This window comes from Pipistrellus kuhlii, unplaced genomic scaffold, assembly GCF_014108245.1.
Source record: "Pipistrellus kuhlii isolate mPipKuh1 unplaced genomic scaffold, mPipKuh1.p scaffold_m20_p_18, whole genome shotgun sequence".
NCBI lineage: Eukaryota > Metazoa > Chordata > Mammalia > Chiroptera > Vespertilionidae > Pipistrellus > Pipistrellus kuhlii.
Window position 1 is genome coordinate 21,774,528 of NW_023425493.1, and position 27,662 is coordinate 21,802,189.

Below are 27,662 nucleotides of genomic sequence, written 5' to 3' on the forward strand. Positions count from 1 at the left end.
AAATACAATCCCACCAGTGGCTTTTTAGGGTTTCCTTCTAATGCACAGGAAGTGTTTGAAAGGTGTGCCGAGTGCATTAAATACCCCATCCTTGTCCTGTCACCATTCCTAAGATGTCCGATGTGTAAAAGCCTGTATGATGATAAGCAAATACTGACTGACTGTGAAGTCTTAATTATTAGCTCTATCTGATTTCAGGCATGTTTTAGATTGATAAGGAGAAAAGTCATCTTCAGCTATTGGTAAACCACTTTTTTTCTCCCTTAGGTGGACTTGAATCTCTTGACATGTCTGGACTGGCTTGATTTGCTTCTTGTAAGTATTGTTAAAAACATTCTAATGGACTCAAAACTGAGAATGTTGATGAAGTACGCTGCATAACTACCAAGCTCCTAATGCTTATGTTCTGTGTTTGATTAGTTGAGTGCATGTTGCGCATGCTTTGAACAGGGTTTTTGTAATGATGTTGATCAAATGTCTGACCTGAAATTAGCATGTAGACAAATCTAACACTGAAGAACCCTGTGACGTGTAACAATGAGTACAGAATTTAATTATATTTGACGTTAATAAAAAATGTTCTGTTTCCCTTCTAGCTGTTGGATACACATTTTTTTATCCATGGATGGCAAGCTTGGGGTAAGAAAGACATGAGAACAGATTTTGGCTTCTACAAATTTATATTGGGTAAAATATGCTTTTCTTAGTAATAGTTGACTGTTAGTGTTTTCTGGTGGGCAAAGCCATTGATTTGAGAAATATAGTCAAAATAAATACTTACTTTTTCAGATGCAGGTTTTGGAGACACTAAAAATAAAGGTAATGCATTTTATTCTCAAATAGATAACTAAGCAAGGTGCTGTTAGTGATGATTTAAAAAAAACAGTTGGGAATCTCTCTGAAAAAGAATGAAGACTTATTTATAACTGAAACAGTGCCTGGAACATTTTAGAAATTTTCCTATTACTGCCTGTTACTAAATTTTCCTATTACTGCCTGTTACTAAATTTGAAAATACTTCTGCAGGTGTGAAGCGTTGGGTTGGCTATAAGCCGTGGAACAGAGTTGTAAGCAGAGGTATGGTAGCTTTGATTTTGGTTTCTTTCTATGCTAAGTGGTTTAAAGCCGATACAATGATGATAACATAGTTCAGCAGACTGACGGTGATGAGCAATATTGTCTTTCGCTCCTATCTGACGTATCTGGCTGCAACAATCATAATCTCAGAAAGGGGAGTTGGCCATGTTCCCACAAAACATTCAGGGGTTTGTATAACTAATGTGTTACACCAAACATCCTATGTGGTAATGGAGGATTAATAACATTTGGAGAAATGAAGGTTAATAACATTCTGAACAAATTTTTATTGCTTATAAACCTGTAGGTTACACCTGAATTTTAATTCATTAAATTGAATTTTGCACTTATTCACAGCAAAACTGAAGTACAGTTCTCATATATATACCTTGTAATTGCACACCTCATAGTCAACATCCAGCCACCAGAGTGAGCCTTATGTTAAACTTATGAATTATAGGGACACATGATTGTCCATAGTTCACTCATGCTGGGACATTCACCATTGTGCTACACAGAAGGTGCTCACTACCCTAAATGTTATTTTCCAAAAAGTTAAAAATGTTATTAGTAGGGTATATTTCTAATAAATATCTTTTTTTCTCTCCCAATCTTCAAACAGGCATACCTTTAACCCTGGAGATGTCCAGGTAATATATGATATTTGTTATATATGATTAGTTGTAATGTAACCAGTGATGTAGTGATTCTGCCAAATGAAATAGGATGATATCAATCATAAAACCGTTCCATTTTTATTCTGAGGTTACGTTACTGACAGGCATCGCACAAGTTCTTTTTTACCATGATTAATGTGTGTCCTCTGCTTTCAGGCATTTGTGGCAGCGGTCATGGCAGCTGGCTGGCCTTTGAGAGGTAAGTCTTATAAATATCAACACTGGTTTTAACCCAGAATACATGATGATCTCAATCCAACTTGAACTCTCTCACTGATTACTTGATGATGAAGGAAGATCTGATATTCTGTATAGTGTACTTCAAATACCATTAGAATTGAAGTATGGAAATTGACTAAAAGTGGCTGTTTTATTGCAGGCAGCTGAATGGATGGATACTCTTGGGATAGAAGATCAACTTTGAATTTTAATAAATTTTTGTAAACCATCTGATCAGGTCTGCTTATTTCGTCTTAATGGCTTGAAGAAAGGAAAATAGGACATTTTTGTGAGTAGGACCCCATGGCAAAAGACTGCCAATTGACTTCCATGTATAGTTCATAGGTTCAAAGGATGTCTTAGTCTTTGCAGGTGCAGCTGATGCTGAGAAACTAGACCTTCCTCAGCGGTCCCCTTATTGCCCACAATGTGCACGTGAACCACTGAAACATGAGCTTACACAGATAAATTGAAAGAAGAGCAGGTGATCTTAACGTGGAGGAGTGCTGAAGCTAGAAAACCTCCATTGGCTGTGAGCACCTTGGTCTCTGGCCAAAGTGACTGGCTGTCTGAGGGATCAATCCCCCCAAAAGGAAAGCGCCTGGGAAGAATAATGGAGCATGTGGAATATTTTTGAGGTGGTTGGTACTGTGATTATAGCAATGTCCTTTATCTTTGGAAGATCAATTAAGGCTGAAACCGGTTTGGCTCAGTGGTAGAGCGTCGGTCTGCGGACTGAAGGGTCCTGGGTTGGAATCCAGTCAAGGGCATGTACCTTGGTTGCATGTACCTTGGTTGCGGGCACACCCCTTACCGGGAAGAGGCAGCTGGTTGATGTTTCTCATCGACGTTTCTAGCTCTATCTCCTCTCTGTAAAAACTCAAACATTAAAATTAAAAAAAATTAAGGAGTGCTAATTTTGCAAATGTATGGGTTGCCTATGCATTTCTCTTAAACTGGCTTGCAGTTTTGAAATTCTTAGTCAGTACCTGCCAATCAAATTTCAGCTCACTTTCTAATTCAGCACTAATCAAATAGAGCTGTGATTTAATTTTCTCCAAATAGGAGCTGCTGTTTGAGTTCTAACACTTCTAGGACATGAAATTTCAAGTTGGTAGCTCTAGCTCCATTTAGACCCCTACTTTGAAGTTACTTTAGACTTTTAATACTAGTTCTGCAGGACAGTTCAAGTATCCATATTCATTTTGGTTCCTGATTCTTACACAAGTGGCGTTTGGTCAACTGGTTGAGGGAAGATTGCCTCCAGAGAGGTTAATTGAAGCAGTGAATTTGAAGTAGAACTACAACCATTAATTCTGTCTTGTTAATAAACTTGGGTGATGAAAGAAATTCTTTTGAACTGCAATCTGCTGTTTTAAAGATTAAACAGTGGTTAATGATACAGTGAATCGCAAGTATATGAGGAAAATAACTTGAACTAACTTCCAAACAATTGCCATTTTCATACTTTTGATTAAAGCAAATTTAGGAATTGCCTTCATTTTCCAGATAAGATACTCAAGAGGCAACAAAGGCAATAGTCAATATACAGCAACATATTTGTAGTGAACAGAAGGCACTGGAGGATCTGGTGTGGGGAAGGGCAGAAACACTACTAAAAAGACTAGGCAGGAAAGACTGCAGTCTTGGTTTGAAAGTCCCAGTTGGTATACTCGAAGGGAAAACTGGTTTGACAAAGTTGGGGAGACTAACCTTGTATCCAAAAGAGACTAGATCGGTTTAAAAAAACGTGACCTTTGGTGATTACCATTGGGAAGTCGGACTAGCATGTGTCCACAAATTCCAGAAACCTTGTAATTCTATAACCTGTCGTGTGTGGGAAGGTGTGGAAGGTATTACAGCACTGGTAACAGGTCCCTGGTTCCCAGATTTATTAGAATATCATTGGTTTCTGCCCCTGAAAACACCCATCTACTAATGGATATCTAGTGATTTGAGGAAAAAATACAAAACCATTGACCCTGACCTCAACCCCATCACAGTCAACAACACCCATCTACTAATGGATATCTAGTGATTTGAGGAAAAAATACAAAACCATTGACCCTGACCTCAACCCCATCACAAGTCAACCATGGAGAACTGGAGTATGTTTTGCTGCATGTCCTGCCAAAAACGAAAGGGTCTCCTGCAGTTAAATTCAGTCTGAAAGGCTGGGTTCCATAATTTTATACCAATGCTTTGTTAAAAACTTATCACAGCTATTAAATCTTAAAGGAATCCTCACCTCAAGCTCCTTAACATCTCAGTGCTTACATGAAAAGTATTACATTCAAGACAAAAAGTGCTGTACAGATGAGAAGACTAGACCCTGGTTTACCGCAGACATTGAGAGAAGAAAGGTCAAGGTTAAGCTAGCATAGCAACAAGCTGCCAACATTTGAGGGGCCTTCGCTATCAGAAAGGCAGGTCCTTATCTGTAGGTCTCACAGCTGAATGAATCATCAGTATGAGTGGTCTGTATCCCCTACTAAAACCTCTAGGACAGTGGTTCCCAACGTTTTGGGGTTTTTTTTGGCCTTGCCCCACCTAAGCTTCTCTTTAAAATCCTGATGTGCACCTTTCTCCCTATGTAATAAAAGGCCATTAATTTATTTGGTCTAAACAAGCTTCCAAAGAACATGGCATCCATGAAAAAAAATTTGAAATGGAAGAAATCACTAAAATTGTTAAAATATGAAGTGATAAAAATAGTTTCAAATGTAAGAGAACTGAAATGCATAATTATATTTACATATTATGAGGCTGCTGACAGTAAGAAATGCAAAAAAATTTACTGTTAACTCATTCTCAAATTGCTCTCTTTAATCAAATTTGCCCCGCTGTGGGTCATGTGCCTGGGCCTCACGTTGGGAACAGCTGTTGTAGGACAATCATGATTTACTCATTTTCATGTCCCCCCAGTTCAGCCCAGAGGTCAGTGTGGATTGTTACTCTTGATTTGACCCAACAGGTTTACTGAATACCTACTATAACCAAGTAGTGTTTTAGGTTTGGGAATATTGCAGAGACAATGTGAAAAAAAAAAAATAATCTGCCGTCTTGGATCTTATTACATCCTAGTGTGGCAAATTAAAATGTGATTAATGCAGCAGGGAAAGGGCTCATCCTTTTGAATATGGTTGCCCAGGAAAATCTTCACTGAGGAGCACGTAAGCAGGCAGGATTAGGGAGTGAACAGCAAATATCTGGAGGAGAGTTGCTAGGGTCAGCTAGGGCAAAGGCCTGCATGGGGCTCAGCCTGGGAACAGGAAGGAAAAGCAAGGATGCCAGTGAGTGGAGCAGAGCGGCGCAGGGTGTGGTCAGGTAGTAAGGCTCTGCAGGGCTTTGGTGTTCAAATAAAGTCTGGCTTTTCTCAGATAGGAAACTGTTGGAGGGTTTTGAGCAGACGTGGCATCATCTGACCTTCCCCAACAGTTGTTTACCTTGTTTTTAAAATTTGCAACATAGGATAAATCTAAATTGCCTATGAGGTTGGGGATTGGATTTGAAATAAACTTGGCTTCCAATTTACAATTAGTTTGGTTTGCAAAGTCCTGGTTGTGTCATTTTCAACTTATTAAATATTTCCTTAATTTCTGAGAAAATGTTTAAAATGTCACTTCAATGATTAAGATATAGTGACATTTCTTTGAATTTCAGATAAGCATCTTTTTTTTTTCTTTCCCTTCTGAGGCAGCAATAAAGAAAAGCTGAGTGATGCCCCAGGGACTAGGTCTCTGAGATGCCAACACAGGACTTGGACTTTGTGACATCTCGGGACGTGGGGCTTTTGGTATCAGTAGCCCAGAAAACATCCTACAGATTTGGGGTGTTCTCTGAAACTCATACCAGTATACAGACAATACTTTGGTTAGAATGAAACTAAACAGTGAATGTAGTGACTTTATTATATTAAAAATAAGGTAACATGCATGTGGGATAGATGTAAAATTGCATTTTCCTACCCAATAAAGGGCATCTCAAGAAGTTCTCTCCACTGACAAAGTGCAGGCAGAGTTGGACATCCTTTCTTATCACGAGAGCCCTGCCAACAAAGATTTTCTGACCTCAGGGCCCACAGACGGGGAGTGACTGGGTTAAGGACAAACTTTAGGGGACAGCTGTCTGCAGTTGGGAAGGGCATTCATGTTCTTCCCAGCCTACTGAGCAGCCGAAATGACCTGGAAGTGAAGCTGCCGTTATTTCCAAATAGATCATAGTATCAAGTTGCTTAGAACACTGAAAAAAACAAAGAGGGATATAGGCTGATAATTTGTGTTCACACATTACAAGTCAAAAGAATGCCAAGGCAAAAGAGAAGATAATGTCAAAAAGAACAATTTCATTAATCAAGGCCTGCCTTGTTCCTATTTTATAATTATTAATCATAAGCTTTTTAAAAAAACTAAATCTTTATTATTGAAAATATTGTGGGTGTCCCCCTTTAACCCCAATCACACAATGTAAGAAAATCACAATGAGCCAACACATTTGAGGTTGGTTTAAGGTAAATGTTTTTAGTACAATTGAAGAAAAGGTATTCAGGGATTACTTAAAAAAATAGAAATATAAACAATACTGATGCATAAATTTACTGTTTTTCTTTTCCTACAGGTAATCAGTTTTGTTTAATCTTAAATTATAAAATACACAGCTATACCTGTTTCTGTTTACAGATAGGTTGACAGTCATACATTTGTATCATGCCTTATAATTTTCTAAAGCACTTCCACTCACATTATTTTCCACATACATGATCTCTGGTTGTGGCAAGAAAAGCCCTGTGAGGCAGCCAGACAAGTTCTGTTTGCATTTCCCACTGCAGGAGGGAGACGAAGCAGGCCTATGTAACTTGCTCAAAGTGAAGCAATGACGGATTTTGTGAGTTTCATTTCAGTGATGTTTGGCATTATATCATGTTGCTTTTCACTATGTTACGATTGTCCAGCTTAATTTATAGGATTTTCTTGGTGAAGCTGGTTAAAACAGACTCCTCCATTAACATCAGCCTAGAGGAGTAAATATTTTCTCACATTTCACACATGATCTGATTACTCCTGTTCCAAGTGAACAACCTACTCTCCTATGGAAAAACATGATTAGAAGATACTTAGCCATTATATTCTAACAGAGCCATCTTTCACACCTCTCCAAGTAAAAAGGAACTTCAAAAAAGTCCCAAAGAATTCTAATAATGCATGCTATCAGGTCCAGAATGAGTACTGTCTGTTTCTCCATTCTGGTAGAGAATTGTTGCCTGGAATACTTCCACCTAAAGACCTGTCAGATCTTTGGCAGAACCCTGGAGGGAGCAGAGGATGAAAACCAAAAGCTCAACTTTCTGCCTGGCGAGGAGGATTCAATGGGTTCTTTTCCGTTTCTTTGTCTGTTGGCCAGGAGACCTGAATATGATAGGGCTTCAGGTCCTCAGGAGGGATAAAATCCGGGGCATTGCTCATGAGGTCTTGCCCCCGGAAGGACTTTGGGAAGGCTATGACATCTCTGATGCTTGGCGCTCCAGTGACGAGGCATATCAGTCTGTCTAACCCTGTGAGTAAAACACAAAGTTAACAGATGAGAATGTAATCTGAGGATGGGAGTGACTTCGTTTTTCTACTATGGTTACAGAGAACTTTTAAATAAGAATCTTTACCAAGTTTCACCGAGGCATAGTTCCCTGCCTTTTCAGAGAACTTTTGAGGTTACTTTCTTTCTTACTTTAGAAAAATTGCTCAGGACTGAAAAATGCTCAGTCACATGTACTGGGATGAATAGTGACAGCAAGTAATATCTTTAGCAAGGGCTTACTAAAGACTAAACAAAATTAGGTGCTCTGCAGGAGTTTTAACACAGAAGGAGGTTCCTGTGGTTGAGGGTCCATAATCTAGTGAACTTTCTAGAATTTCTCATATTCTCCTTGATAAAAGAAGCAAGGTGAACATCCTTGTCCATCAGAAGGGCCATGACACCTTCCTACTCACACAAGCTGGGCAAGGCAAACAGGGCTTTCCAGGCTGCTACCAAGGTGTCTGAGCCCCCAAGGATTTGAGCTAAGACCATGCAGTTCCATTCTATTAAATCCTTTAAATGCAAATTATAAGTTTTAGCTTTATAACTGGTAAATAAACACAACGTAAACTCTGTAGAACCCTTGGGCTCACTCCCTACCTCCATGATTCCTCCATCCACCACCCCCGTTAAGCTGAGCCCAAATTTGAGACAGTGCAATGGAATGAAATTTGGCTTGTGAAAGGGCAGACTGCTTACCTAAGGCAATTCCTCCATGAGGGGGCGCCCCGTGATCTAAAGCCTGGAGCAGGTGGGAGAGCAATTTCACGTCTTCCTGAAATTCAAAAGAGAATTCCGTTTAAATACATACTGAGGGGCCGCTAAGTGCACAATGTGTTTAGGTGTGAAAGGGAAAACAAAGGTAAGTTTAAAAAGACCTCAAGAGGTTTACAGTAGAGCAAGGTGATGTGATTAGTCACAGATACTAAATCCTGCAGAGAAATGCCTGGCACTCAATAAATGCAGTTATTATACTGATAATGCAAACAGTAAGACCAAGAATATGGCTCCAAAAGGTAGGATGAAAGCAGGGAGGGTATTAGGAAGCAACAGTGTCAAATGCTGGGAGATAGGAGAGATTAGGGCAAAGCACAGGACATTGAATTTGGTGACCAAGAACAGACCAGAGGATTTGGGTACTCTTCTCAATGAATCAAGTGTGTCAGTGCCTATGAAGTGCCTGGCATACAGTAAGCACTGCCAAACAGCTATTACCTACTTTTCAAAGCCTTACACTAAAGGTAGAGAAGCTGATACTATCTGTATCTAGTGAATCCTCCATTTGTTACAAATTTTAACACATACAGTACAAACAAGGCCAGGTTAGAACATGTTACCTTCAGTAATGTTTCCAGGATGTAGCGCTGGAGCTGTGCATCGTGAATTCGGACAGAACCGCCTCCTATCTCACTGCCGTTTAAAACCAAGTCATAGTGCTGGCTACGGACCTAAAGATTCAGAGTCTCGACATTAGAGAATGTTAACTACTGACTCAAACCGACAGTTTTTTCTGGAGCTTCCAGAACTGGGTCAGACTGAAATCTGAAGTTCTTTGCGCCCTCTCTCCCGCCACAGTTCCTTTGATTTTCAAGCACAGACACGGTACCTTTTCGGGCTCAGTGTGGAGAAGGTGGATGTCGCCGGGATGGGGAGCCGTGAATGGGTGGTGGGCTGACTCCAGCTCCCCGGGGTTTTCCTCCTTGGGAAGGAAGAGTGGGAAATCCACCACCCAAAGGAAGGAGAACAGAGCTGGGTCACGGAGCAGCACTCCTCTCGCTTCTAGAAGGTCAGCACATTCCAGCCGTAATTTTCCCAGCAAAGTGCACTGCAAACAGAAGATAGGAACATTGAGGTAACTGCTGGGACAGAGCAGTTAGCAATGACCGATCTGGACTCTAAAGCCAGGCCATTCTCTGAGATAAGATTAGCCAAGTAACAGACACACCCAATGGTCTGGGAAGGACTGTCTCCCTCAGTGCCTGGGAATGGAGGACACAGGTATCAGCTCGATGGACCTGAGTCTGATCTGTTTGCTACTGACGTCTCTGCATCCTCAGCCACAGTGAAACGGAGATAAGTGTTCCAGAAGGCTGTGGTGACGACGCAGTGAGATAAGGCTGTGTAAGGTGCAAGATGAGGATAAAATGTGTAAGGTGCAACCTATTCCCATGATTTCCTTACTGCCCTGAGGGTGTGATGAGGATCTGAGGAGTGCTGGCAGGTACTTAATGTTCTATAATACAATGCTTGCTGCTAGGAGAAGGGCAGGGTGGATTGGAGGTTAACTCAGAGTGAACCAGACATTGAGGGTGAGGGGAAAAAATCTGGCTCCTCCACATCCCAGCTGTGTGTGTGCAAATTTTTAACTTCTCAGCCTCAGTTCTCTTTACAATAGTAACAGTAGCGGTACTTGACATTTACAGCATATTTTCAGTATTTGTGTGACTTCTATACTACTTCTGCATATTTTACAATGGCCTATTCAGCTACGTCCAGTCTTCTGTGTATCTCCTGAAGAACAGCGAGTCGGCTGGTGCCTGGCAGCCCTCACCACCTCCCAGTGACTGCTCCAAGGAAGAGGATCCTGCCACGATCAGATAGGGCCAGGGGTCTGCCAGCCAGCAGCCCTCCAGCAGTCTGATCTGTCCTCCACATTTTCAGGAATGCATTATGTATAAAAGTCAGTGACTACCGAATTTTCTTAGTTTACAAATCTTTGAAAACGAACGTATTTTTTCATAGCTCTACATCGAGTCCCGACAGCCCTCTACCTGAGTGGCTTTCCTAATCGGAACCACAGCCAGTCTGCGAACAGTGCCCACGGAGGCTAGTGGCTGGTGGAGAAACTAGTTTTTATGAAGTGCTGAAAGACATTCACTCCTATATCCCTAGCTGGTTTGGCTCAGTGGATACAGCAACGGTCTGCAGACTGAAGGGTCCTGGGGTTCGATTCTGGTCCAGGGCATGTGCCTCAGTTGGAGGCTCCTCCCCTGGCTCCTGGTAGAGCCAACCAATCGATGTGTTTCTCTCACATTGATATTTCTGTCTTCCCCTCTCTCTAAAAATCAATGGGGAAATATCCTTGGGTGAGAATTAAAAAAAAGGTATTTACTCATATAAAAACTCATGCAGAGCAGCCCCATTTAATGAAATTAACAGTCAATTTCAAACGTGTTTCACATGCTCCATTCAGCCCCAGCCCGGAGCGTGGAGGTGACTTCTCTTACTGCTCTCTTGTGCTCTCCGGCAGTTAGCAGCACCATGTCCTCCTCCTGGTTCTCCATTCGTCTCAGCAGGCCCGGTCCTTGCTCCTCCATCACAAGCTTAGCAACCGGAGAGTTCCAGTTCCTATTGGCTTTCAGGAACACAGGTAAGACTTCCTGTGATAAAAAGATTTATTAACACTTTTCTAAAAAGTATAACACTTTTCTAAAAAGTATTTCTTGTTCCCAATAGAAGAAAACTTACATGAGATTATCTTTATTCCCTCCTGGACCCATTCAAAATGACACAAAAGGAATTTAAAAAGCAATCTCATTATAACAAAAAACAGAGAATGACGGGTCAGGAGGGATGTCAGTAGATGAGATTTCTGCAAATTTTTGGCAGATTGCAAGTGAATGGAGCATAAAGTCTTATATTTTATTTATTTATTTATTTATTTATTTATTTATTTATTTATTTAAATATATTTTATTGATTTTGTACAGAGAGGAAGGGAGAGAGAGAGTTAGAAACATCGATGAGAGAGTCATCGATCAGCTGCCTCTTGCACACCCCCTACTGGGGATATGCCCGCAACCAAGGTACATGCTCTTGATCGGAATCAAACCTGGGACCCTTCAGTCCCCAAGCCGACGCTCTATCCATTGAGCCAAACCGGTTTGGGCAAGTCTTATATTTTAGATCCTTTCTTCAAAGTGTCACTGATTTTAATGACTCAAAAAACATGACTATTTTTAAAGTCATTGATTCCAAAATGGCCGAGGCAGTTTCCACTTCTTGTGAGATTTAAGAATGCCCATTTCCACTCCTGTTCCTCCTGTTTTAGTTCTACCATTAACCAAGCCCAGAACACGTTATCTCTCAAAGTTGTATTCAGAATTTTAAAAAAGGGTACAGGAAGAACAATTCATTCAGGTTTTCCTTCACACCCACCACAGTTTCATTTAAATCTTGGGCACATGGGGCTCTATTTATTTTCCTAACCAGATTAAAGTTTATTTTAAAAAGCTATGGTTGAACTTCCATTCTGATTAACAGTGAGTTCAACTAAGTTGAAGTCTTAGAATTATATTCAGAGGTAAGGTTGAGTTTAAAAATAAGGAGCCCTGGCTGGTTTGGCTTAGTGGATAGAGAGTGTCTACCTACCTACTAAAGGGTCCTGGGTTCAATTTCGGTAAAGGGCACATGCCTGGGTTTTGGGCTCGATCCCCAGTAGGGGGTGTGCAGGGGGCAGCCATTCAATGATTCTCTCTCATCATTGATGTTTCTAACTCTTTCTCTCTCTCCTTTACTCTCTGAAAATCAATAAAAAAAATATTAAAAAAAAATAATTAAAAAAATAAAAAGGAAAAATAGAAGAATGGTATGAAATAACAAGATCCTGAAAAGTAAAGTTAGTGAAAGAACTCAAGCAATTATTAGTTAAAAATATTGAATCCCTAAAAAGACAGGAAAAAAAAAAAAAGCTGCTCTAATTAATCCTTACCTGATCAAAATGGTCAGCTGCAAATTTCCTAATCGATTCAATGTCTTTCCTTTTTAAGTATTTCTGATGAAAGAAAAAGTAAACTCAATAATATGACACTTAGCTTCATAAACATGTTTATGATAGCAAAGGGAATAAAAATATATTTTGTGTTCATCACAAGAGTAGGATTAAATACAAATTTAATTTCTGCTGCCAAGTAACAAAAATTTAAAGCTTTAATTTTCCAAACTCTGGATGCAAGTCTCACTGGGAATAGCTGTGCATGTATTCCATGTAATATGCAGGATAAATGTTCCAAATGAATTTTTACATTCTGAATTGTGAAAGAAAATATAACTTTCAGATCAATAAGAAGATTCATAATTTAATTATTTTAGGTCTCTTAAAATTACTTTATGTAAATTATCTCAATGTCTTTCTAAGTAAGACAGTGTCATCATAACTAATATTTATAGGCCACTTAAGTAGATATGGGAGATAAACAAAGGAGGAGTCAGGCTTCATGACCCAGCAGGTCTGATCAGCTACTTGGGGAAGAATGGACATCCTCAAATTGGGGTACATAATAATGACAACAATATATGCTGTACAGAGATCACCTGAGTACATTAATTCTGTCTGGATTAGAGTATGGATACCACATTACTTTCCATTGAACATATGAAGTAATTATGAGACTGAATTCTTCTCCCCAGATTGAATATACTTAATATGCTTATATATCCGAATGAGTAGTCTTTCAAAATAGTAATCTTATTCAAGACCCACATGCAAGGGATAATTATGCTGGGTTAAGCTGAGAGAGCTCTGGACAAACTGAGGCTGGAGACAGAATATGAATATGATGTTATGCTCATCACTAATGAAAATGACCCCAAATGAAGCAGGTGTATTTTATAGCAATGTTTAAAAGGGGAAAAAGTAAAAACGCTCTAGATCTTGAGTATAAACTCATATTCATCAGGCTTTAGGGACATTGTTAAACTTTATATGAAGATATGTAAGTATTTTTCTCTTAAAAACAATTTTTATGAGTTTACTTGAAAAGATTATATTCTCATTTAAAGAGGACTGTCCTTTCTGAAGTTTAGACGAGCCCACGTTGAACATATTTACTTCCCACAAGCAGGTTCTAGAGAACACACAGAATTGTGCCTCACTTACTGCTCCTTCAGGAATGCATATGGCTTTGACGGTTCCTTGGGGTTTACTAAGTGCATCTTGAAGAAATCCAACCTCTGTGTTTCTGAACACATCACTGATGTCTACAATCTGGAAAATGGGTAAAAAAAAAGGTAACTAAAACACTTTACAAACAAGTTTTTAAAGAAAGTAGAGCTGTTAACATCTACAAAGTGCATTCGTATAGAGTGATTGTCATATGGCTCTTGCTAATGTACTCTTCATTAGTATTAATTCATCTCATTTGTAAAACAGGAGTATAAGGAAGGCACTCTTATTATCCTCATTTAATAAATGTAAAAACCAAAGCACAGAAAAGGCAAAAACTTGCCCAAGATGACACAACTGGTAGTGGCAGAAGCACAATCAAAGCAGTCTGACTTAAGAACCACTATTTCATATTGCAAAACAAGAAACAAGGAGTGTTTGTTTTGGAATATTTAAATTCTTGTTTTTTAGCAGCAGCTGTGAGTAGGCAGTTAGGACTTTGTGTAACAAGTGTTTTTCAATCTAAGAGCTGAGCACTGCCTATTTGTAGACTAGGTAGGACTCAATGTCTGAGGCCTCTGAGCTGAGACAGATGCGGTAATGCCACCAGCATCACACAGACAAAGGGCTGTTGCTCTCAAAGAGCATATAATGAGAGGCTTGCCAACAGAAACTGCTCCATGTACATCGTCCCCTGACCCTTATATCGATAGTTAAATATGCATTGATCTTAATAATTTGAAAAAATTTTCCATAGGTTTGAGCTCTTTATTTTTTTTATTTTTATTTTTTAAAATATATTTTGTTGATTTTTTACAGAGAGAGAGAGGGATAGAAAGTTAGAAACATCGATGAGAGAGAATCATCGATCAGCTGCCTCTTGCACACCCCCTACCGGGGATGTGCCCGCAACCAAGGTACATGCCCTTGACCAGAATTGAACCTGGGACCTTTCAGTCCGCAGGCCGACGCTCTATCCACTGAGCCAAACCGGTTCCGGTAGTTTGAGCTCTTTAAATACCACAGAAAAAGAATAAGTATCTCTTATGGCCTTCCAAGTGCCATTTTAGTCAGCTTAAGAAAAAATGAAGAGGAAAGAACAGAGTTTTTTTGTTTTTCCTTTCAAGTTATCATTTGTGTCCATATAATTGATAACATCAATTAATAGAAACTTTATAGCAAGAATCTTGCTCTCTGGAAATTGGTTTTGGAACATAGTAGATAGAAAAAAATATTGTGATTGCTGAAGCTCTAAAACAACAAAGGCAACAAGCTAAGGTAACAACAAAAAATATGATACAGCAGTGTGTGCAACTGGTTGTAAATTTCGAAGTGGTTCAAAAGACTGCAGGACTATTTGGGGGCAGAGACCTGGAAAACTGAAGAGTCAAAGGTACCTTCATCCCAAAGCGAGTGTCGGGTTTATCAGTTCCATAGGTGGCCAAAGCCTCAGCAAAAGTCATAGAAGGAAAAGGCACCCCCACAGGCGCTTTGTCACGGGGCCAGGAATACTGGAGTAAACCCTCAATTAGACTCCGGATCCCGGTCTGGTCTACAAAAGACATCTCTATGTCAATCTGAAACCAAACAACACATGGAAACTAACTTGAACAGCCATAATATCACTATGTACATATTCATATATTTCTCTGATTTTATGTTACCACAGGATTCTGGACATAAATACTTAATACATGGGGGGAATAAATATTATTGTACATTATTGTGTTTAAACTTTTTCCTTTTTAATTTCAGAGAAGGAGCGAGAAAGAGAGAGAGAGAGAGAGAGAGAGAGAGAGAGAGAGAGAGAGAGAGAAACATCAATGATGAGAGAATCATCGATTGGCTGCCTCCTGCACGCCATCTACTGGGGGTAGAGCCTGAAACCCAGGCATGTGCCCTGACCAGGAATTTAACTGTGACCTGGTTCCTAGGTCGAAAACTGAGCTACACCAGCAGGACTGTACATCTGCTTAAAGTCAGGTACTGTGCGAATGCTTACATACATCATCCACTTGTTTAGTTCCTATGACTGCCCATGGATCATAGTAGCTAAGTCACATGTCCGTGTACATACAGCTAGTAAGTAGTAAAGCTACACTTGATCCCAGGTCTGTCCACATTATGATTTTTGTGCTTTATCACACTGATTCATATGCTACCAAACAGAAACCAAATCATAGCAGCTCTGATGAGTGCCCTGAGTAGGCAGGGTAAATATCAACATATAGGACTGTTAGTTCTTAATGTATAAGAGGTGTGTTAAGAATTTTACCATGACCATGAAAGTGTTATGGGATCTTTGGCATCCCTTAGTTGGCAGCCAAAATCCTTATAAAAAGGACACATGCTATATGTCAAAAGGTAGATAATGAATGCCTCCCCTGCAGGCCAGTTTCACTAAATATCTGATGGATAAAATATAATGAGAAAATCTATCTGACTACTATCCTGGGCGGAGACCCTGGGCTGCAGTGAGACTGCATGAGTGAGAGACAAGTGAACGTACCTGCGTAAACTCGGGCTGTCTGTCTGGCTTCGAGCCTTCATCTCGATAACATCTGGCAACCTGAAAATATCTACAACAGAAAAACAGCAGGAACTGAGTCATGATTCTAATGAGACATACACACATTTCCCCCCAAATTCATGGCCACGCAGGCTGAGATAAATTAATTATAAAATCCTAAAGGGCATATAAGAAATTTAAAAATTCTTATATGGCCATGTCCTAATTAATCAGATACATAGCGGACCCAGAATTGAACTATTCCATATATTGCTTTAGATATATACAATGGCACCTTTGGATATGCACATATTAGACCGGCCTGCAAGGCGGTTCATGCTTCTTCACCCAGACTCCGTGCTTTGGCCAAATTGAACTACTTGTTGCTCCATGAATACACCTGAGCTTTCCTGTGCTATGCCATTCAACTCTCAACTCCATCTACTGAAATGAACTCTGACCTGGGAGGCCCGGCTCACAACGTTTTTATACCTCACAAACAATATAATTTCAAACCCCTTATATCTACCCTGCAACTCTCAATGTACTCATTTTTTGTTCATATCACAGTTGGTTTTATTTATTATCCTATTCTGTCTTACTAGATTCATTACTTCTTTGAGAACAAAAGCTCTTCTGTTTTGAATCCCCTGGCACATTTACTAGTTTATAGCTCTACACACAGTGGCCACCCAATAAATCTTTATACTAAAGTATGACAACATATTTTTAGAGTATTTTGCATATATTTCCCAAATGCTCATATATTTTCTAACCTTCTTTTAAGAGTTCAGGCAGCCCTAGCTGGTTTGGCTCAGTGGATAGTGTTGGCCTGCAGACTTAAGGGTCCCCGGGTTTGATTACGGTCAAGGGTATACGCCCAGATTGCAGGCTCAATCCCCAGTAGGGGGCATGCGGGAGGCAGCTGATCAAAGATTCTCCCTCATTTTTTAATTTTAATTTTTTTGTTACTCTCATCCAAGGATATTTTTCCATTGATTTTATTTTTATTTTTTAGAGATAGTGGAAGGGAGGGGGTAAGATAGAGAGAGAGAGAGAGAGAGAGAAAGAGAAAGAGAGAAACAGAGAGAGAGAGAGAAACATTGATTGGTAGTCTCCTACAAGCTTCCTAACCAGAGCCAGGGATTGAGCCTGCAACTGAGGTAGGCGCCATTGATCAAAATTGAACCCAGGACTCTTCAGTTCGTAGGCTGACACTGTCCACTGAGCCAAAGTGGCTAGGGCCTCTCTCATTATTGATGTTTCTATCTCTCTCTCCCTCTCCCTTCCTCTCTGAAATAAAAAATTATATTAAAAAAAAAAAGAATTCAGGCAACTTTTTTTTTCTTTTTCCTTTCCTGTCCCCACTTTTCCTTTCCAGACAACTACTAGCATAAAGAAAGCTCACCTGTCTAAACCACCAACCATCAGAAGCTGCTTAAACTGCTGTGGACTCTGAGGGAGAGAATAGAACTTTCCAGGTTCCCTGGATGGTACTACAAACTCTTTTGCACCCTTTTAACAAGAGAGGGGTGGGGGGGGAGAGAGAGGAGGCATTATTAAAAGAAACAAACCCAAGAACTGGTGGAAGCTGATATTTCAGCTCATCAATGAACTAAATAGCAAAGTCCTCATGATGACAGAGATCATTTCTTGTTCACCTTTTAGTCCCTTAAGGTGTGCACACAGTAGGCTTTGTTCGGACATAGTAGGTATTAAATGTATGCTTGTTGAAATAAATTCTCAATTCTTATTCACATAATTCCTACCCCCTTTTCTAAATTAAACTACAGTTTTGAGTCCAAATATTATATAAACAGATTGAACATCAAGGTTTAGAAATGTCAGTTTCTAAATGAACAAGGGATTTATATTTAGGGAACCAATTCATTATTGATTGCATCTATAAAACTCAGAAAACTCAAGTAGAATGGAAAGATTTTTATCTCAAAATATTGACCCATACAATTTTTTCAACTCTCTTTTCTTTTAAGGAAAAATATAGTTTTAGCCGAAGCCGGTTTAGCTCAGTGGTAGAGCGTCGGTCTGCGGACTGAAAGGTCCCAGGTTCGATTCCGGTCAAGGGCATGTACATTGGTTGCGGGCACATCCCCGGTAGGGGGTGTGCAAGAGGCAGCTGGTCGATGTTTCTCTCTCATCGACGTTTCTAGCTCTCTATCTTTCTCCCTTCCTCCTCTCTGTGAAATATCAATAAAATATATTAAAAAAAAAAAAAAAAGAAAAGTAAAAAAAGAAAAATATAGTTTTACTAAAGGACCTAAAGGAAGACTTTAACGAAACCCACATGAGAATGACCAGTCAGAATCCCATTTCTGCCGAAACCGGTTTGGCTAAATGGATAGAGCGTCGGCTTGGGGACTGAAGGGTCCCGGGTTCGATTCCGGTCAAGGGCATGTACCTTGGTTGTGGGCATATCCCCAGTAGGGGATGTGCAAGAGGCAGCTGATTGATGACTCTCTCTCATTGATGTTTCTAGCTCTATATCTCTCTCCCTTCCTCTCTGTACAAAATCAATAAAATATACAAAAAAAGAAAAAGAAAAAAAGAATCCTATTTCTTTTTACCCTCAATTACTTTTAACATTTAGAATAAAAGAGTGAGAACAGTCAGAGGGATTCTGAAGTATGAGTGGCCTTCCCCTGGCCTATTTCTTTTCTTTTTTTTTTTTTTTAAATATATTTTATTGATTTTGTACAGAGAGGGAGAGAGATAGAGAGTTAGAAACATCGATGAGAGAGTCATCGATCAGCTGCCTCTTGCACACCCCCCACTGGGGATATGCCTGCAACCAAAGCACATGCCCTTGACCGGAATCGAACCCGGGATCCTTCAGTCCCCAAGCCGACGCTCTATCCATTGAGCCAAACGGGTCTCGGCTCCCCTGGCCTATTTCTAATGTTCCCAGATTAGTTCACCTACTTCACATTTGTTGCACGCAACCCTTTTTTAAAAAATTAAGTTTATTGGGGTGACGTTGGTCAATAAAAATTACATAGATTTCAGGTGTATAATTCTCTATAATACATCATTTGTATATTGCACTGTGGGTTCACAAGTCAAGTCTACTTTCATCACCATTTATCCCTTCTTTACCCTCTCCTAACAACTCTTCAACACCACTATGAACTGAATGGCCAGAACCCTGGTCGGCAAACTGTGGCTCGTGAGCCACATGCAGCTCTTTGGTCCCTTGAGTGTGGCTCTTCCACAAAATACCATGGCCTGAGTGAGTCTATTTTGAAGAAGTGGCGTTAAAAGAAGTTTAAAAAATTTGGCTCTCAAAAGAAATTTCAATCGTTGTACTGTTGCTATTTGGCTCTGTTGACTAATGAGTTTGCCAACCACTGGGCTAGAAGATGCTATTTACTTGCTACTAAACTTCTTTTTAGCATTTTCCATGTGAAAGGTTCACCCTGAATTAAAATGCCCGGGAAACCCAATGCAAAGCTAAGGACTGGGGAGTGTGTTGGGTCCTGGAAACTGTAGCCTATGAACCCCCTTTTAAGTGAGTATCACTGAGACCTAGAGAACATAGGGCTACAACGTGTGCTCGGACCTGGTTCAATGAGCTGCTGCACCCAAAGCAGTAGGTGTGACTGCTGCTCAGCACCAAGTCCTGTTTTCTCTCCTAGACCATGGAGCAGGGATGGCCAAACCCCAACTCCAAGTTGCTAAGGCCCTGCTGCGGGTGAGAAGGGCAGGCTCAGTTAAGGGAGGGATACACACTGGGGTTGGGGGAGGGGGGGGAGGATAGGGGTTCAGCTGGGGCCTTGGCAACAGGATCCACTCACATCCCCAGAGAGAAAATGGAATGTGAGCAGGTGGCACTCGGACATGGCTTGCCTCTTAGCACCTCCTGCTTCACTGGCCATTTCTCAGCTCTTAAGAAAATCTGGATAATGTGATCACCTTGAGGCAGTAAAATAAGTAAAAGAAATAAAACCAAGTGAATAAGAATGCAAAGTGGGCCAGTTTCCTAACTAACAGGACATTACAGTAAGGTTGATACGTACTCCTGGAGTCCTCTTAAACAGTGTCGGTGTTTCTACGTCCACAAACCCTGAAAAGAGAGAGACGTTTGCATTTAATAGACAGAAATTTGTCAAACATGATGTCTAAGGTAGAGTCCAATAAGCTGAGGCTACCCTCAATTAGGAATTTTGTCTGAAAAAGTTACCAAGCCCACTGATGCTGGTTTCTATAAACCCAAGAAAAAAAGCTGAACATTTTCACGAAATCCTATTCTGTTCATAAAGTTTAGACTTTTGTAATGAAATAATGCTTACTTAATGGATCCTTGTCTATGAACTCTTCTGGTTTTTTAAATATTCTGCTAGCATAGCAAAAAGAACACAAATAACATAGAGTAGGAAAAGACTCCGGGGCTAATTTAATTCCCATGACATTTCTGAGCTCACAACAAATGCTATTTAAGCACGACAAAGAATTTTAAAATGTACAGGGGTAACAACCAAAGGGCTGTCTGACCTGCAGTAGTGATGGGAAGTACTTAAGGTAACAGGCACTAGCGCCTTTAAAAAGCTGTATCTGTGACCCAGTAGGGCGGTAAATTATGCTCTAAATTATGTTCTAGGACAAAACATCTGGAAATTAAACTTCAAAAACTGCTTATACATTAAGTGAATTCCAGACCGCTGGCAACATCGGACCCAATGATGCTAAGGCGAGGATACAGTAAAACTGCTGAATAGAACAGGAGAGATGCTAAAAAGCTCCAATAACATGCAGGCATTCCCCTTACCATGCAGGTTACAGAGATACTCCCGCATTTTCATGACCATCTGGGACCTCAGCCGCAGGTTGTACTGCATTTGGGAACTGCGCAAGTCCAAGTAGCGATACTGCAAACGAAGAGCCTCTGTTTTCTAAACAGATTTAAAGATTTTTATGTTAAAATATCTTTTCAAATATTCACAAGACATTAACTTTAGATAGAGAGCTTGAAATTTCACAAACTTTATCTTTAGCTCCCACCGTTTGGATATACAGAGTAGGTATTAATAACAGAGGATGGCACCTTCATAAAGTCCTTAACTTCAAAGGGCAGCTTCTTGCACGGATTCAGAAGTTCAGCTGTTTTAACCTTAACTTCAATCTCACCTGTCGGCATTTTCTGAGAGAGAGAGAGAGAGAGAGAGAGAGAGACACAGACCTATTTAAAAATTTACTCATCGGGATATGTACACAGCCAACATTTGTAAAATACGTGATTTACTTATGTATATAACATGCACAAGTGCTTAGTGTGTAGTCTACATGTGCATGATTTTGACATGCCTGTGGCTGATATGACCATTAACAAATATCTTAGCATGCACATTTATATCAGTGTGTGTGTTTATAGTGAAGATTCTGAAACCTGTAGGTTCATTCAGAGAACTTACAGAGCTTTAGTGCCTGAACGTGCAGACAGACAGTGCGAGTGTATACGGTGACGTGTACATAGATACAGGGTCTAAACTACTAACTGGGTTCTCTTGTCCTGGAGGCCGGGAAACCACCGTCCCAGACACTTGCACCACAGATTCCACGGGGGCTTCACATAAAATCTTCTTCACGGAAGCAGCGGACTACAGAAAACGAGGGGAAAACAGTTCCAAGAAACACATGAGTTTAAAGGAATCTGTGCTGACTCTAGTCTATGGTTTAGAAAAACGATAATACTCATGGAGATTAATTGCTGTAAATACTGGGTCTGCCCTTATGACTTTATTAAAGAATTTGATAAATTGCACCACAATTTTGACTCCAGTTAATTCAAGTCAAACTCTTAACCAAGAGTGTAAAAATGTTTTTCTTTAAGGAAAATAAGGAAAGAAATGATCAATGCAAACAAATCCCACACTTGAAAAGCAACTGTTTCCAGGGTTAGTCTTAGGGTCAGTTAAGTCCCACAGTAATAATGGAGTCTAAGGTTAGGTATGCTCACTTCTAGATCCTGAGAGAATTCATTGCTCTTATTACAAACTCTAAAGGCTGAGTAAATAAAATTTTCCTTAGGCCTACAAGCATTACAATAGAAACTAATATTGCCCAACAACTATGATAAGAGAGCTTTATTTTATCTAATTTTAATGGTAATTATTTTTAGCAAGTAGTACCTCCGCATGGCTCAAACTTCAAAGGAAACTAACGGATATACAGTGAAGTCTCCCTCCTGTCCTTGCCCTTCAGTTCCTCTTCCCAGATACTCATGGATAACATGAGTGTCTAGGGACACATCATGAAATACACACACGCACACCTCCTTTTTAATACAGATGACAGCACTCCTGTTTTGTTTCCTCTATCAATATACCTTTCTTTTTCCATATTAGTTAGTAAAGAGCTACCTATGTCTGTCAGGATGTACATTTTTTATGCCACGCTTTTATTGGGGAACAACTAGGTTCTTCCCAATTTGTTTGTTTCTATTAAAAATAATCCCACAATGAAAAACCTTGTATTTATGTCATTTTGCATCTGTCTAAGTCTAGGTGTTAAGATGCTTGTAAGATAACTGACTAGAAGTGGGAGGAGTGGTTGATAGGATAGATACACTTCAAGTTTTGATGTTGCCAAATTGCCCTCGATGGAACCAGTGCCATTTGGACTCCCTCCATGCATGTAGGAACACGTATTTTCCCTAGCAGTTGTCAATCTGTGTGTCAAAAATAACAATTCTGTGTAGTTATCTCTCTCTCTATGAGTGAGGTCGGGCATATCTTCTTTTTCTTTTCTGTTAACTTTATGTTCATGTCCTAGGTTCATATTTCTGCTGGGTCACTGTTTATTTTTTTAAAATTTGATCTATAGAAACCTTTTAGATATTAGCAATATTAGTATTTGATGTGCTCATTAACAAATGTCTCATTTATATTTATACAGGTGTATGTTTGTGGTGAACATTTTCCCCTGATTTGTCATTTGTCTCAATGTTGTTTGTATTTTTTAACTTTTGAAATTTCAAACCTCAAACAAATTTAGTTACCCTGACCACAGCATCAGAGAGGCTTTCAGTAACAGTAGCAAACCTTCCATTACCTCATCCTGAGGAATGAGAACTTGAACAAGCCCCTGGAAATCTCTTAACACCAGGAAGATGTTTTGCCTGATTAATGAAGAAAATGAACATGTTAGGATAAAATCTCTGGGCCAAAATTTAAGCAGGCAAAGCAAGGTAAACAAACAAAAGGCCCATATAATTTCTCACATTTATTATAATAAATAATATATGTTTTTGTTAGTTCTAGTGTCCCGGTGCACAGATTTGTGCACATTGAAAGGAAATTAATTAGAAGGAATATTTTAATATCGCTATTTGTGTCTTGCTAATAAAAAGAAAATAGGATTCTAATGAGTCTCCTATCTACCTACTCCAGGACTTCTGTGAGGGTGAAATGAGATGAGGAACAGGAAAATGCTTCACAAACATTTGGTTAAGCTATAAAATGTTTGCATCTGGCTATAAAGTAATTGGGTTCCTGGGCTGAAGAAACTCCAAGGAAGCTAGTCACTAGGGAGAGGCACCTGGGTGTTGCTATGTGATATCATTACCTGGTGCCCACAGTGACCTTTTCTAGGCTGGGCTGGGCTGTGGGTTACATTTGGCACCATGGGGTCTTGGCAGCGTTGGCTGTGATTTGGTGGGGTGTCACTCTGGGGTGGTGGTGGGATCTGTGTCCACGTGGGGGAAGCCTAGTATTGGTTTGTTGGTGCGAGGTCTGTGTGCTATTCATTTTTAAATGGCCAGTGCGCATCAGAGCTACTGGTCAGATTGACAGACGGACACTTAGCCTTTTATATATATAGTCATGAAATTTTCTATGTAGTTTTTTGTGTTTTTTTTACATCCTCACCTGAGGATATGTTTATTGATTTTAGAGAAAGGAAGGGAGAAAGAAAAACATCAATGTGGGAGAGAAACATTGGTAAGTTTCCTCTGGAATGCACCCCAACTGGAGATCAACCTGAAACCTCGGTATGCGCTCTGACCAGGAATCGAACCCAAAACCTTTTGGTATATGGGACAACACTCCAACCAACCAAGCCACCTTGCCAGATATCTATGTAACTTATTAATGAAAAACAAAACAAAACAAAAACTTCTTTTTCAATTTTTTGTGGCTATACTAGAGGCCTGGTGCACAAATTCGTGCACCATCAATCAGAACCAATGAGGGCTGGCTGGTCAGGGGGAGGGACTACAGGAGGTTGGCTGGCCATAGGAGATTGGCTGTGGGAGTGCACTGACCACCAAGGGACAGCTCCTGTGTTGAGCATCTGCCCCCTGGGGGTCAGTGCATGCCATAGTGACTATTCAATTGGTTGTTCGGTTGCTTAGGCTTTTATATATATAGATATTCAGCTTATGTCATCCAGGTGGCTTATTAATGAAAAGGAAGATTTAAAAAATGTTTTAATTTTCATTGGCTTAAGTCTTTATAAGAAAATCTTATTAAATTTGAAAACTTTCCACATATTAAAATCCAAGAGAATATTTTAGGGTACTAAAAATATCTGATTGGACACTTTTGAAGTATAGCAATATAAAGCCTTTTCCTAAAAAAAGATATAATCTAAAATTTTCTATAGGAAGTCCAACTACCGGTACTAATTTAATATATCTATAAACCATCTAAAGGTCTCCCAAATTCCAACATTTTTAGCATTTAATCTACATTTTTTATACTGTCTTTATTACCAACAAGATATTCAGAAAGCCTCCTCTGATTTAAAAAAATATATTTATATTGATTTCAGAGAGGAAGAGAGAGGGAGAGATAGAAACATCAAGGAAAAGAGAGAATCATTGATCTGCTACTTCCTGCATGCCCCACTGGAGATCAAGCCTGCAACCTGGGCACGTGCCCTGACTGGGAATCAAACCGTTTATAGGTCGATGCTCTATCAGTGAGCTATGCTGAGTGGGCACCTCCTCTGATTTTGAGAAGATAAAGTCAACAAACTTATGGGTCAAATGTCCATCCAACTGGGACATATTCTTTGGAGAGGTCCCACAATCTATGTATTTGGATCTCTTCAATGTGAATTACTGTACTATTCAGAAATGTTCTAGAATACAACAACAAAAGGGCTCTAATCTTAACAAATCACTGTTCTCTACTTAAATTTAGAATAAAATAAGCTTGTTCATGCTCTTGGAGCTTACTAGCTGGCCTATTCCCAATTACTAGTTCTTCAGAGTTTTAAACTAAAAAGTTAAATTCCATGGCTGAAAGGCTTTTTAAAAGAAAGTGTTTATTAGTCCATTGCTACAAAAAACAAAACAAAAAACACCCCACAACCCATACAACACAAAAAAAGACCGGTCGTGGGGCATGATTAGATAGAAAAAAAACCCCAGCATGTCTGTTATCCCAGAATTTTGCAAGTGTTTTTTAAACCTGAAACAGAGAGAAAGGTGTGACACTTTAAATAAATGAGGCATGCGGCCCACCGGCCGCGAGTTTGACATGCTTGGAGCTGTTCTGAAAGAACTAATATTAGCTATAGACAAAGGGAATGGGAGGTTAAGCAGGGCTACTGTGGGCTAAGGCACAGCAGCAGAATCTGTAAAGCTCATGTGTGAACAAGAAGCAGAGGCTCCTGGGATTTGACAGGCCTGCCTATTCACTCTTTTTTATATAATCTCAGAAAGAGCCACCTGAATATCAATTATAATTCCAACATACACTAAGTAGTGTGAGCAGTCTTTTGGTGGTTTTGCACTATAGCTGTTAACCAATTAACCCCTTTATCTCTTCCTTCCATCCTCTGGCCTGCAGTAATTTAATTCAGGACATCTCAGAATTTTCTCCTTGTCAGGAGTCCTTAACCCTTGTAAGCCAAGGGTCATTGCAGTTCATTGGTGGATCACACTTCCTTATTACACCCTTCAATGTATGCTAGTGGTACTTACTCAGAGTAACACTATTTGGGCCTTTCAAAACAAAATGGAAAATTTAACGAATTTTGAGAAACTTGTAGGAGTTGCAAAGCTTTTATTTTTCTGACAACACCATGCATTCTCAAACCATCTGAGTCAACTTACCTTCGGTACTGAATCCATCCACACAAGGTGACTTCTTGACCTAGATGCAAAGAACGCAACTCTCCACATGTGTTGGTCCGGGCAACAAAGCTACTGAGTTCTAAAAAGAAAAAAGCAAGATGAAAAATCTATTATTTCTTTTTCTTTTTAATATATTTTATTTATTTACTTTTTTTTTTTACAGAGAGGAAGAGAGAGAGAGATAGAAACATCGATCAGTTGCCTCTTGCACATCCCCTACTGGTGATGTGCCCGCAACCAAGGTACATGCCCTTGACCGGAATTGAACCTGGGACCTTTCAGTCCATAGGCTGAAGCTCTATCCATTGAGCCAAACCGGCTTCGGCAAAATCTATTATTTCCAAACTGCTTAAAAATAAAGACTTCAAGTCGCATCATCTTAGGCATTTCATGTCAATGGATAAAATTTATAAAATAAATCTAAGTGTGTAATTTGATTCAATCACTATTAAATCTATAATGTCAAAGGTAAATGTGTTAAAAAGACAACTAAATAATTGCCTTCATGTGAATTTTTGCCTTATGTTAGGAAGTCAATCTTTTTTGATCACCAAGCATTTGCATTGACCTAAAATTAGCCCATTCTTAATAGCACAGCACAGATCCTTCCCCTATTCAATAGCACCTTAGGAATCACAGAAATTGGATGGTGCAGTGACTAACTTTAGTGTGAAAGTGAAAGTCACCATGTACACTTAAAATTTTTGAGACTTAGTAGCATTAACTAAAAGCCTATCTATGTGGCTTTTTCTGGTCTTTTTAAAGCTCCAGGAAAACACACACTATAGTGTAAGAAAGGAAGAAGGTGGATGATCTGCTTTTACGTTAAGCCCATCCGCCCAGTTCAGTCTAGCGGGGAATGGAGAAGAGGAGGGAGTGCTGTCCAGAGGACCAGAGCTCCGCTCGGCTTTCACCTGGAACTCTCCGCGGTGCACTCAGCAGCAGACCTCTGGACAGAGACGGCCGGATCAGCCGCACGACCCTTCCGGTGGGCGCGGCCAAGCCCCTCTTGAGCCCCGTGAACCACCCGGAGAACATGGTGAAGCCGCTGGAGGGCGAGACTAGCTCACGAGTCCCACTCTGCGGGTGTTGGACGGTGGTCCGCGGTCATTTTTGGAAATACACACGAATCCCTTAAAATGCTAGGCGTTCCCACTCTCTGCTCCAGTATGTAAGCCCTTCTCCGCTGAACAATGAACACGTGTCTGGAAACCGGATCGATTTACAAGGTCTTTGGGGTCCTTGGGGCGTGGGTGGAAGAAAGACCTTTCTCCCCTTCTCCAGGCATCAGGTCCTACTTCTGCTAACAAACACAGCTGCGGCCAGATGTGCAAGAACGCATGCACACAGCGGCGCGAGGCGGGCCCCCGGGCCCAGGGAGAGACGGAAGGGGCCGGTCCTCAATCGCACGCCCTGTCCTTTCCTTCCGCGCTTCCCCGAAGGTGCCCGCGGCAGGACCGGGAAACAGGGAGAGAACTCAGCCTCGCGTTTCAATCCTGGCGCCGACCTCGGATATTCAGAATGGGGAAGAGGGCACATCCAAAACGGCCACGTTAGGGTCCGATTCTCCCAGCACCTCGGCCCAGTGAGCCAAGCACCCCCTCCAAGCGCTCGCGAGCGCCCAGGATG

At 40.3% G+C, this 27,662-nt stretch overlaps 2 protein-coding genes and 6 non-coding genes across 16 annotated transcripts in view; 7 read left to right on the top strand and 1 right to left on the bottom strand.

The window, feature by feature from the left end:
• LOC118721213 overlaps window positions 1-7,829 on the top strand; it is a 9,713-nt gene extending 1,884 nt beyond the window's left edge. The window contains exons 6-10 of one of the 6 annotated variants that reach the window (XM_045583220.1): window positions 268-315; window positions 597-639; window positions 790-819; window positions 1,027-1,064; window positions 7,816-7,829. In XM_045583220.1, coding sequence (XP_045439176.1) covers window positions 268-277 — 10 coding nt within the window. In that variant the 3' untranslated portion in view covers window positions 278-315; window positions 597-639; window positions 790-819; window positions 1,027-1,064; window positions 7,816-7,829. Of the gene's footprint in view, window positions 1-267; window positions 316-596; window positions 647-789; window positions 820-1,024; window positions 2,205-7,815 lie in introns of those variants that run through there. The other 5 variants (XM_045583218.1, XM_045583219.1, XM_045583217.1 and 2 more) reach the window with 5 other exon arrangements.
• LOC118721842 lies at window positions 132-194 on the top strand. The gene has a single exon (XR_004988853.1). It is a non-coding gene; the product is annotated as a small nucleolar RNA SNORD44 (small nucleolar RNA).
• Window positions 456-520, top strand: LOC118721803. The gene has a single exon (XR_004988827.1). It is a non-coding gene; the product is annotated as a small nucleolar RNA SNORD78 (small nucleolar RNA).
• On the top strand, window positions 858-937 carry LOC118721837. Its single transcript, XR_004988850.1, has one exon. It is a non-coding gene; the product is annotated as a small nucleolar RNA SNORD79 (small nucleolar RNA).
• LOC118721843 lies at window positions 1,126-1,205 on the top strand. Its single transcript, XR_004988854.1, has one exon. It is a non-coding gene; the product is annotated as a small nucleolar RNA snR60/Z15/Z230/Z193/J17 (small nucleolar RNA).
• On the top strand, window positions 1,768-1,845 carry LOC118721840. Its single transcript, XR_004988851.1, has one exon. It is a non-coding gene; the product is annotated as a small nucleolar RNA SNORD47 (small nucleolar RNA).
• Window positions 1,988-2,064, top strand: LOC118721836. The gene has a single exon (XR_004988849.1). It is a non-coding gene; the product is annotated as a small nucleolar RNA SNORD81 (small nucleolar RNA).
• On the bottom strand, window positions 6,375-27,633 carry DARS2 (aspartyl-tRNA synthetase 2, mitochondrial). 4 transcript variants are annotated; one of them, XM_036441932.2, is made up of 17 exons: window positions 26,948-27,632; window positions 26,013-26,112; window positions 23,003-23,069; window positions 21,448-21,549; window positions 20,997-21,092; window positions 20,721-20,844; window positions 19,972-20,018; window positions 17,346-17,452; window positions 15,938-16,007; window positions 14,826-15,005; window positions 13,423-13,530; window positions 12,256-12,318; window positions 10,772-10,924; window positions 9,151-9,369; window positions 8,882-8,992; window positions 8,244-8,319; window positions 6,375-7,524 (listed from the first exon to the last, which is right to left on the bottom strand). In XM_036441932.2, the coding sequence occupies exons 1-17, from the start codon at window positions 27,069-27,071 to the stop codon at window positions 7,310-7,312; spliced, it is 1,962 nt and encodes a 653-aa protein (XP_036297825.1). In that variant the 5' UTR covers window positions 27,072-27,632; the 3' UTR covers window positions 6,375-7,309. The 4 variants fall into 4 exon arrangements, with proteins under 4 accessions (XP_036297825.1, XP_036297826.1, XP_036297827.1 ...); XM_036441933.2 differs by lacking the exon at window positions 12,256-12,318 and having other exon boundaries at window positions 26,948-27,633; XM_036441935.2 differs by lacking the exon at window positions 8,244-8,319 and having other exon boundaries at window positions 7,403-7,524; window positions 26,948-27,633.
• Between the last annotated feature and the right edge of the window lie 29 nt (window positions 27,634-27,662).